The 11,839-nt window shown below is 42.6% G+C and overlaps 1 protein-coding gene across 1 annotated transcript in view; it reads left to right on the forward strand.

Annotated features, from left to right (window-relative positions):
- The window catches only part of SETX (senataxin), a 28,489-nt gene extending 20,716 nt beyond the window's left edge, over nucleotides 1–7,773 (forward strand). The window contains exons 19-25 of the mRNA XM_009998878.1: nucleotides 816–1,003; nucleotides 1,372–1,464; nucleotides 2,064–2,228; nucleotides 2,677–2,775; nucleotides 5,109–5,196; nucleotides 7,202–7,210; nucleotides 7,627–7,773. Coding sequence (XP_009997180.1) covers nucleotides 816–1,003; nucleotides 1,372–1,464; nucleotides 2,064–2,228; nucleotides 2,677–2,775; nucleotides 5,109–5,196; nucleotides 7,202–7,210; nucleotides 7,627–7,773 — 789 coding nt within the window. The remainder of the gene's footprint in view (nucleotides 1–815; nucleotides 1,004–1,371; nucleotides 1,465–2,063; nucleotides 2,229–2,676; nucleotides 2,776–5,108; nucleotides 5,197–7,201; nucleotides 7,211–7,626) is intronic.
- The last annotated feature ends 4,066 nt before the right edge of the window (nucleotides 7,774–11,839 follow it).

An 11,839-nucleotide genomic window follows, 5' to 3' on the forward strand; every position in this document is an offset into this window, starting at 1 on the left:
GGAGAAAAGGCACTTCAGTGTCATATCATGATGTGTATCAGATGAGAACTTTTGCCCTGATATGTTTAGTCTCTGTTATGTGGAGACCATATCAATGAATCAAATGTGAGAATAAAGCTCATGAGATGTGGGTGCAGCCTCTTCAGACTTCCCTGGGGAAGCTGGGAACTGGTTTCTTGCACATAGAGCAGCTGTGGCAACACACATTTCAATGCCCTCGACACTCAGTTCACGGTGGACGTTGTGTTGCAGCAGGCTCTGCTGTTCCATCATGTGAGCTTCAGCCAATGTCACATTCCTTGAATTCTTTCCTCCAAGGAATGGAGGATCAAGACTACCTATATGTGGCCTTCCTCACTCTATGGATGTGTTCTCAGGATGAATGTTTAGGAGCACTTTCTTGAGTCCAACCATAAACTGTTTCAAACCTTCATAAAGGAAGAAGGAGAACCAAACTGGCCTCTCTAGAAGGGTGAATTGTCTGGAGACTGTGCTTGTTTAACAAGATCCCACCTGAAAGGTCTTGTTTTTGGACATTGTTGGTGATGTTAAAACTGTTAATATGTTGTGACTCACAAAGGAAAGTTGTCTTGCTAAAGACTGCACTGACAAAAATTCAGATTTATGCAGGTGTTCTCTACTGAAACAAGACAACAAACAGAAAACTGAAGTGCGAGTAGGTGTCATTTTGCCAGCAATTCAGGAGTTTAGAAGAAAATACCAACTAGTTTTAAATCCAAAAAGCAAATTCCTGTTGTTAATTTGGGACCTGAGTCCCCAGAGATCTCCCCAGTCTCCTGTTTTCCCTTTGGCAGAAAGCTCAGGAGTATGGCTATGACCAGTCCTTGATGGCCCGTCTGCACAGGCACCTAGAGGAGCAAGTTCGCAACAACGTTTTCCGGAGCCTGCCGGTTGTGCAGCTGACTGTGCAGTACAGGATGCACCCTGACATCTGCCTCTTCCCTTCCAACTATGTTTATGGCAGGACTCTAAAGACTGACAAGTGAGTAGCTCTCTGGCCTCCTTTCTGAGCAGGGGTTCTTTCAAATAAACCTTTTCAAATCAGGATATTCTTTTGAGTCTAAAACTCCTTGAGATTCAACAGGGAGGAGGATACCTACTGGGAGAAAACTTGCCTTCCATCTGTCTTAGTGCTGGCTGTGAGATGTAAATTCACTAGATCACTTGAAATTAAGCATACTTACTACTTAGAGTTAATTTTCAGGCCACAGGTGGCAATGAAAATTAAGGACTTGGGGCAGGGGGGGAAGCTGAAAGTTGCTTGTATTTGATAATCATGGTGTAAATAAACGCGGTATCAGCTATTAGAATTTTTGTATAGTTACTTAGTAATGAAAATGTTACTTGCAGAGCAACGGAAGAGAACAGATGTTCTTCAGAGTGGCCATTCCAGCCCTACCTTATTTTTGATGTAGGAGATGGTCGTGAGGAGCGAGACCGTGAGTAAGTCCTGCTTTCTACTCTGCCAAACTTTAGATTTGCTGAGACTCAGTTACCTGCAGAAGAGTTGTCTTATGTCTTCTGTTTCCAATATGCAGTAATCAGCCAGAACTGCCTTTTCAACTTGATTTGATATTACAAAAAAAAAAGTTTACTAAAAAGCGTGGGTTAAATGTTTTTTTATTATTTTTTTTTTAATCTGAAACTGTTTTTGATCCCGATTTGACTTTCTGCTAGATGGCAGTGAATTCCCACAGTCTCATGTAGCCCTAGTCAACAGTCTCTGACTTCCAACTTAATTTATTTTTATCAGTGACTTTCCTTCACAGCTGCACGCTGAGGTGATGCCAGAAGGTGGCAGGCTTAGTCCTCCCTTTAGCCTATTCCAGAAGGAATGCAAATCCATGTAGTTTTAAGGGAACTTGAGGTTCAGCCTTTTCTACCAATACTTCTCCCTGAGAAGTTCTTAGAGCCTCTCTTTGAGGCTGCAAAAGTTCAAGACAAGCTTTGACTCACAGTCCCTCTACAAATTGGGCTGAAGAGTTGGATTTGAAAGAGCTGTCAAATATATTTCTGTAATGTTTCCACTCTGTCTTGCTCAGCTCTTTTAGTAATCCTCAGGAAGTGAAGCTGGTGATGGAATTAATCAGAACAATTAAGGAAAAAAGGAAAGACCTGGGTCTGCGTCGCATTGGAATAATTACCCCTTACAGTGCACAGAAGAAGAAAATTCAAGAACAAATGGACAAAGTGTTTAAGAATAACAGGTAAAGGTTTCAAATAGAACTTGGCTCTTGTATGTCAGTCTTTTGTTCAGCCTCTTAATGGCAAAAACTCTCCAACTTCCTTTTGGTGTGTCCAAAATCTGTACTTAATCATAAAGGCAACGTGCAAGCCTTTTGCTTGAAATGGACATGATCTCTTTGCACTATTTCATAGTTATTTCTTGTGTACAGGCTTTGATTATATGGCAGTTCTGAATAAACCTAAAATTCCAAGCCAAATGGACCTGAACAGCTTTTCAGCAGTGAAGCTGGCCTCAGAAAAGCAAACTTAGCTTTAGGTTCATACACTGGCTCTTTTAATACACCGAAGCAGACATTTACCCTGTGTTATTTTGACAGCTGATCATTAAGGATAGTGTGTAGGCTATTTGCATCAGTGTGTTGCTTCAACTGACATGATTTACCAGCTTGCTAATTCTTTCTTCAACAGCCCAGGAGAAGTGGACACAGTGGATGCATTCCAGGGTCGAGAGAAAGACTGCATCATCGTGACATGTGTCCGGGCAAACAGCACTAGAGGGTCAATTGGGTATGTTTCTCTGTGGTGATTTCAAGTCCCATTTCCAGTGGCACTCTGGATACAGTTATTACGTTTTAAATATGACCAGTAAGAAAATTATTAGACAACAAGTCAGCACTGTTCCTGTTTTGAGATCTCTGAACAAAAGGGCCACGCAAGTGCAAAGTATTGTGTTCTGCACTGCATGCTGATGAATTTGCATAGCCTGTCACTGGTTCAGTTTGGCAGGAGTGGTGCTGGGAACTTGGCTCTTTGCATCAGTACTGCAGCACTTAGTTTTCTTCTAGGTTTTTGATAATATTGTAACTTCCTGAGCTGCTCTCTTGCAATGAAATCCATTTTCTGTTGCTGTCCTATAAAAGCAGCATTCTGTCTATCCAAGTATTGTTACCTGTGTATGTCACTAGGAGTCTGGTGCAGATGAGCTGATCTCTGATTTGTAGCTGCATGTGCTTGTCTTTTGAATTAAGAGATTTGCAGGAATTCTTGATTCAAGGTCATGGATTTGATTATTTTATGTGGGTCTTTCTTACCTGAACAGGAAGAACTAGATACTGGGTGTGCTGTTTACCCCCAGGCTGCTACAGCAGTTGTTTTGTTGCTGTAACTTACTGATCATTGTAGTTTAAAGAATGTAGTGGAAATATGCCTTTGTATAGTTCACTGGCTTTTAAGTTAAACTATGGGAAGTCTGTTTGTGGAACAAACATCTGTGTTTCCTCATCCCAGGTTTCACTAAGCCACTTAAGTTTCTCTGATACTAATTTTATGATTGCTAGATAAAGGGCTTTTAGTTGTCCTGATCCATTCTACTTGGGGAAGAGAAAGAATCCAAATCCTGTAGTAAACAACAATGATGGGTTTTTTTTGGTAAGATTTCTTAATCTACTTGATGGAGTTTGGAAACTGAAGGCAGGTAGGACTGCCAGTTGTTTTGGCTGACACAGAACTTAACCTCTATCTGTGAAGAAAAAGACTTCCCAGGTTTATATGTATTAAACGTTTGGCAGTTCACTGCTTTCAGAGTTGTACACACTGATGAATTGGATGCCTCTGTTTCAGGGTCAGGTATCATTGCCAAGGTGTGATGGGAAAGTTTGCAGCACCCTTACCTATGATCTTGTAGCTGAGCAAAGTATTTTGGTCTCCAAGGTTGCTAGTCCAGCATTAAATTTACTCTGAAAGTAACTTGCAAAGCAAGGAGAAAGCTGTCCAGGAAATAACTGAATTATTTCTTTTTCTTTCCTGAGAAAATAATCCTGTAGTCTTTGAGTTGTAAAAGCTGTTGGAAATATTTTGTAGTCTCTCAAGATCCTTTTTTTCCCCCCTAAGACCTAGAGAACTATAATATCTGTGCTGCTGGATTCTCTTTCCCAATCTGTTTTCTGCCTCTTACCTTTTTTTTTTCTGCCTTGCCCAAATGTTCTGGGGTGGCTCAGGGGCTTTTGCAGTCCCCACTGCAAGGATTGGAAATTTCCTGAGGAGCAAGTCTCAGTGCCCTGACCACAGTGCCAGGGGATGATGGACCTGTTCAAACTCAGTTTTACAAAGACTTTGCTTTTTATTGCAATCACTGTTGGTATAGAATGAGCTGTGCATTTTGGGAGCGTTTTCATTAGAGAAGAAATAATTGACATTAGTTTCACAGATCTTTTTTTGAGTTCTGGTAAATAAGCCCCAACAAAAATCAACCTTTAGAAATACTTTAAGCATTTGTTTGTTTTGGTTTTCAGTACCTTGGTTTGTGATCCCACAAAAGCAGCCTAGACAGTCTGATATTTGCACTACAAACATTTTCTTCTGCAAAAATATACTTACCAGTCTTGAAGCATGACAAAGCAAAAGTCTTCCTTCATGTGCTTCCAGTGCAGGTCACCTTTAAAATAAAATATTCATGTCCAACATTTCACTATTTCAGTAGAAAATTTTCCCATTAATCATGCCAAACATTATTAAACTATATCAGTTCAAGTAAAAAAGAAGCTTAAAGTCTTGATAGGTGAAGTGAGGTTGATGTCTTCTGTACTTTGAGGAACACTTAAGGAAGCAGTGGTTGGCATTAAGAGGGGATTTGCTCTAAGAAAGGAAACCTCAAGGCAAGATCTGGAAAGAACTGGAATTCCCTGTAAGGAAGCAGAGTGGTGACAGGAAACAATTCATGCAAAGCCCTTCATGTAAGACAAGGCTGCTGCAGTGGGATCTGGGCATGGGTCATGAACTGCCTGCTTCTTTGTACCTGCTTCTGTTACCTTCATTTCAATGCAATTGTGAGTTACCTCTTTTTTTCACAATGCTTCTTGCAAGAAGTAGTTTTCAGAGCCTGGTTTTGTCCTGTCCCTCAGGTTTCTGGCAAGTCTTCAGCGTCTGAATGTTACAATCACCCGAGCCAGGTTCAGCCTCTTCATCCTTGGAAGACTGAAAACACTCATGGTAGGTGCAGGGGAAATCAGATGATCTGTTGGGATCCACCCTTCTAGGTCAAGTCAGGGTTGGGGAAATTAAAAGCATTCTCAGGCTGCTCCAGTCCGGAGGGGGGGACCCTTTTCTGGTGCATTGCTGCGTTAGTACAACCCAAGTCCCCAGAGGGTTCTTTTGAAAAGGTTTGGCTCTGTCACAAAAGCTTTTAAAAAAAATACTAGTAAACCTGTTTTCCTTGCTTTCAAGTAGGAAAGTTATAAATTACTTACCCACTGTAAACTGTAACACACTCTTTGCAACTCAAGGTTGGGGTTTGCAAAGAATCTTCTCTCTCCTGGTAAGAGAGGGTGATGGCAGCAATAGTTCCTGTTTGATCCATGCTGTTTCTCCAGCTATTGCAGTTGTCTGTGGATAACTTGAGCAAGGAAAATTATTTTAAAAACAAAGCAAACCACCCCGAAACATTTCCTTGATTTACAGATTGCTTTTTTGACACTTCTTTGTGTAGTTGTGTGCTTTCTGAGCATACTCCTTGCTTGTACTCTCTGAAACGGGATTCTGAAAAAAACCTGCCTATTTAGGGGTGTATAAAGTCCCAATGAATGTGTAGGGAGTGCTCTTGAATGGTCTTCGTGTCTTACAGTACTTGGTTTTTATTCTCCTTCCACGGGTGGGGGTGTTACCTACAACACTAGAGGGCATTAAAGCCATGTTCCTGTTTCACTCTGTGTAAGAGAACTCTTCTGGCCTTCTTAACTATAGAAATTGTCATTTTAAATAGTAGCTCAGTGATGGCTGAAAGTACCTTCCCTGTGTTACAGCAGCCAGAGTGCCTATTGCTGTTTTGCAAGTGAAACATAAGATTCTTCTATTCCAGAAGGAACATAACAGTGGTTTCCATGACAGTTGTGTCAGGTACCTTAATTAAAGGGGTTGTACCTCCTCTGACACCTCTGTCCAGTTGTGTTGATTTCTTTCTGATAACTTCTTTTTGGGGGGATGGGGGGGTGTCTCTTTTTTTGTTCTTTTAAAGGAAAATAAAGACTGGAACGCGTTGATTCAGGATGCTCAGAAAAGAGGTGCCATTATCAGGACATCAGAGAAAAGCTACAGGAATGATGCTGTTAGGATTTTGAAGCTCAAGTCAACGATGCAGCCCCCGGCCAAGGTGGGGACAAAGCAGCCTCCTCTGGTGCAGGCTGCTGCTTCCAGTAGCAAGAGGATTGAGCTTGCAAACCCAAGTCCTGGCAGTGCAGTGCCTCAGGGGAGCAGAGGACCCCCGGGGGCTCAGGCTGCAGGCTCCAGGAGGGGCAGTGTCTCCACCCCCCCAGGGGCTGCAGCGCTTCCCAGGCCCCAGAAACCACGGGATCCAAGGACGGCCAGTACGGCTGGGACACCTGACACCCAGGGGAAGGAGCAACCCTCAAAGGACAGTGATCAGGCAGCCCAGAGCAATCCAGGACCAACATCACAGCGAGGCCTCCCTCTGCCCTCAGCTGCCAGGGATCAGATTTCCAGAACAGAAACTTCCAAGAAGCCCCAGCAGACCCTGGGACAATGTGATGTGCCTCCTGTGTTGCCTTCTGCGGGTCGGCAGGAGGGTGACTGCAGAGCTCCTGTAGCAAAAAGCAGTTCAAAAGCCCCCAGTGAAGGAGGGCAGAGTTCTAGCAGTAGGTGGAACAAAGACTATCGTGTTTTAACAAAGAGAACATCAGATGAATCCCCAGAGAGCACAGAAACAAACAGTGTCAAGAGAAAGAAGACCTGACTTCAGTATTGGCTCATTACTGGAAATCTGTTCCCAGATTTCTATCTGGCATGGACTGTATTTTAAATTATTTAGTATGCCTGGAACTCCCTTACATTGATACCACTACTATCAGTAGATCCATCTTTCTCCCATCCTGTCCTTAATTGTGAGAGGGACTTGATACCTGACAGTTGGTAGCTTTGAGCTTTTGAAAGGCAAAGTTGGGTAACTGCATTGCTTGGAAGAGCAGTGGATTTTGTCATCTAGGAAGTTAAGGTTGTAAATGTTTCACAATGTATATTTGTACAGTATACAAAATTATTTTAAGATTTAATTTGGCAAATATATAACTTCCTGTTTCCTTCTGCAAATGCTAATTTCTTAGTGATGTAATTTTTTATGAAGAGCTACAACAAAGCAAAAAACCCCAAAGTCTCCATCCCCAAACAAACCAAAAATACAACTGCCAAGCAGCAAACAAAAAAGTCCCCAAAACCTGAAAACTTCTTTCCCTTTGCACTAGTAATTCTAATTTATTTGATAGCAAAGAGTGAATGTTGAAAATATGGTAGCAGTGATTCTTTCTCGTGCTCCATTAGTGCCTCAGGACAGACTGAAGGCAGATGAACCTTGGTTGAATGGAGAGAGTTCTACTTAATTTGTCTTTTATTCCCTGTTTTTATAGAACAGAGAGCTTTTGTTTGTACAGATGTGCCTTGTGTTTTGCTCTTGCTGCTGCTTCATCAGTTGGAATCTTTTTCTTGTTGCAGTGGCAACACAAACTGCAGATTAAAGCCTATGAGGTCTCTTTGGTCCTAATGAGTCCATGTGAGGAGTGATCAACAGAACTGGAATCTTCATCAAAGATCTAGTTAACACTTCCTGGTAATGACACTGGAGTTTCTTTGTAAGGAGCTTTTGGAGATTTACAAAGATAAAAAGCAGCTCATTCTAGATGTTATTCCTGGATTCTTTCCAGTGTGTTGATGAAGAATATATAACCAGTACAATGGGGTGGGGGGGAAATAATATTTTTAAGAAAGCCTTTCTCTCATCCTAACATTTCACAATAAAAGTGGGGTTGCTTCTATTAAGGATCACTCTGAAGTAGCACTTTCTGGAGTGTGTGTCTGGCTCGAGGAGGTGCAGAACAACATTTCAGGTGCCCAGTTTTGCCTGGGGGTAATTCTAGTGACTGCAGCACCCTACTGTGTTCATGCCAAGTCAGGTGTGTTGTGGCTGGGCCAGGTTGCTACTTCCAGGATTCTGTGTTAAAGTAGAGGCTGCTCTGGAGCAGCACTGTCCTGCTGCCCCTTCCTGACTGACTTATGCTCAACCAATATAAGGGCAGTGGCTTTCCTGAAGCAAATGAGCTGCCAGATGTCTCTGGTCAGAATTTAGCCATAAATTTTAGCTGTGTTTTCTGTCCTGACACAATCATTGCAATAAATACAGGTGCCTTCCTTAACAGCAGGCAGTGATTCAAACTGTAACTACCAGTAGAACTCACATCCTTGATGCTTCCAGCTTTAGAACAAACTTGCAACTGGTTCTTTACTGGTACCAATTGCATGGTGAGTGTGTTGGGAAGCTTTTGATTGCTGTCTGTGACTGTCCAGCTCCTTGTGTTGCACAGTACTGAGCTTTTTAAGTAATAGGGGAGAATCTGAGATACCCATGGAGTGAAATCAGCCCCTGTGCATTGTTTAGCTTTAGTTATTTGTTATGTTGCCATCTTAATTGCTTCAGTGAACTGTGACCACCTCTTGTCAGCAGTCTGTGTTCTTCCAAAGCTGCTGTGACTCTTCCTTGGTATTGTGTCCCCTGTGTGAGCAGGAAGGCTGCTTGGATAAATGTGACTGTTGTGACTGGACATTTAGGTCACTCCCACATCACAGAATCCACGTCCTGGGTGTTCTCTCCCTTTATGTTAATAGGAATGACTTCAAACTACTGTAATCTCTCAAACCTCTTGGCTCCTCTTGGCAGGGCTGTGCTGACCTGCCTGCTGTTTCTACTTAGCACATGACAAAGGCTGCTACTCTGCAAAGGGCTGTAGGACCCTATAGCTGGGGAAGCCATTTAGCCTGTCTTTATGTAAATAAAATGGAAGTTGGCAACAGTGTGAGTGGGAAAATGCTTTTCTGGCCATTCAATGCAATTTTGTCAACAGAATGTTTCTCTGAAACTTCTAGTTTTCTTTCTCCTTTATCTCCGTTTCAGAAGTGAGAGCTAGTCTTGCCACATGCTGGAAGGAATTTTTGTTTTAATGTTTCATTTGACTATATTTTGTACACATTTGCACAAACTCTAAAACACCTATATTCTTCCATAAATCAGCTTCAAGATGTGGTCAGTGGCTCAGACTCTTGTGCTTATTTAATACTGGATTTATCTGACTGAAATTGTCAGTCTTTGCAGTGGTAGCTTATTGCTCCTGTAACAGGCTGCACTGTTAATGGTGTATTTAATAAAAAAAAATCTTTGGGTTGCTGCACTTAAAACACTTTTCCCTCTTCACACATCACTCAGAGTAGGTTTGTAGTTGGAATTACCTTTTTTTTTTACCTTCTTTTATAGCAGTAACATGGCAAGCAGTAACCAAGCAATCTGCCACATTTTTTCACTGATTCAAATGAAATCTGCATTGGGGAACAAACAGATTAGGTCCAATTTTGATAACTTCTCTGCTGTTTCCATCGTGGGTTATAAAATAATTGAGTGGTGGTGGACAAGTCAGTGTGAGCTGAGCTTAGACTTGCTGTGTTCATTAAATGCCATCTCAGAACCAGTGACTGTTGTCATCTGTTGAGTGTTGAAGTCAGAAAAAAAAACCTAACCACACAGGAAAGAAACAACACAGCTTTATGTAAAACACTTTAATTGGAGTTTTTGCCCCAAAAAACCCCACCAAACTTTGGAAGAAGTGGTATTCAGGTTTTTATACAGAGGCTTCTGTGCTTCCTTCAAGCCTGGCAGCTGAATTCTCAGTGCAAAAGCAGTTCCCTCTGTGGTGCTTTCAGCCTTTGATGTCCTTGAGAGAGGAAAATCTCTTCTAAGTGTTGGACTATATTTTGTTTCAAATTTATGGGGTTTTTAATTCTTTGTACACGAAAGAGGCTTTCCAAAAGGTGGAGTATGATTCTGGTTTTTCCTTTAAGGTTTTCTGTCCCTGTTTTCCATGTTGTTACTCCAAATTATGGGGATGTGTGAACAAACCAGAGCCGTATGAATAATTATGGTATCCAAACAGGTACTTGTCTAAGAAGTTTTTCTTCTGATGTTTCATGGTCCGTGCACTGTGCTAAGGAGACCTGGCTTAGTCAGGGTGTCTTTATCAGTTGTACTCAAAGATGTCAGCTCACCAGCCAGAGGAAAACCAGCTCTTGGCAGGAGCTTTAACTTGCTCAAGGAAGTGCAACAGGGAGGGTGTTGCCTCCTCAGTGTGGGGGTGGTAGAGGATGGATCTGAGGAACACTTGGGAGATGGTGGTGCCTCTGGATTGTGACAGGAGCCAGCAGAGCTGAGAGGGGTGAAAACATCAGCTCTCCCACTCCTTTGCCTGTGCTCTCCCTTGCCTGTGCTCACCCTTCCCTTGTGGTGAGTTTGTACAAACTACCTCCTAGATAAGCTGCAGGAACTGATGAGCAACTGGTCCAATGGCTGGAGGCACAGGAGAGGGGAGACTGGGGTGCAAGGGGTGGCCTTGGGGTGGCAAGACTCCTGGCCTCCTGCTTGTCCATAACATCTACTAGCCCCCAGCCCTGTTGTGTGATGCTCGGGAAGCACTGAGCAGTCAGGATGAACTGATGGAGGTTGAACAACATTCCCAGTTGAAATCCCAAACCTAACATGGAACCCCAGTGATTTCAGAGTTGAGACTGATTTTTGCAGTTCCTGAAGTGTGCTGAGATGCTGGGATTTATTTTGGCCTGTAGAAGAGAGAGAGGGATGGGAGGAGCAGCCAAGAGCTGGAGGTGGGCAGCTCATTCACAGCCCAGCCACCCCAGCAATACCAGGGAGAAGCAGAACCAGGGTCCTAAAAATGCAAGACATTCTCTCTAGTCTGCATGAATAAATGATGGATGAAATGACTCTTGTGTTGTAAATGGAATTTCTAATGTTAATGATGTAATAGAGTCTCTTGCCACAAAGGGTCCATTCCCAAGTCTCCTTTCTTGTCATTTTAAGATGCTTGGAAAGGAGCCAAATGCCTTATTCTTGAGTGCAAATAAATGGAAGGTAAGCAGCCTTGGACATGGAGTATCCCTGACACAGGAGACCTTCCAGCCACATGTACCTGTCTGCTAAAGCCTTGACTAATTTGCCACCAACTCCCAGGCAAATAGTGATAGAAATGAAAATGAAGGTGGTTTGAGTGCACATTGTATTTGGTACTGTGAAAACACTGAAAACCTTTTTACATAGCCTACCAGGCTGAGCTGCTCTGCCTGTCCAGTGTTGCCACTGACTTCACTGTATTATCAAGCAAGAGCTCCCTTTGCTGCAGAGAAATTCCATAATTTCCCCTCTATTTAAAAGAAAATAATCCCTGAAATAGCACTAAGTGGGGGGGCATGATGGAGCTGTTGGAGCCCAGTATTGTTGCTGGCCAGGAGAGGAGGTGGCAAAAAGAGTAAACTGGTAAACTCTGGTAAAAACTAGAGTTCCATGGTAAAAAAAATAGTTGGGTTTAGGCTTTCCTTGCAGTGAAATTTGTTAGGAAACCTGGAGAATCCAAATGGCAAAGGACCCTTTAGGACAGGCTGAAGCTCTTTGCTTTTCAGATCAGTGTGTGGTTTTTAGCCAGTTTCTGCATGATGGTGCCCAAACTCCCCTGTTTGGGGAAGGGCTGGGGAGATGGTGATACAAATTTCTTCAAAACCCAGCTCTGCTCTTATTTCT

The sequence above is a fragment of the Chaetura pelagica genome, unplaced genomic scaffold (assembly GCF_000747805.2).
Source record: "Chaetura pelagica isolate M959 unplaced genomic scaffold, ChaPel_1.0 scaffold405, whole genome shotgun sequence".
Taxonomy (NCBI): Eukaryota; Metazoa; Chordata; class Aves; order Apodiformes; family Apodidae; genus Chaetura; species Chaetura pelagica.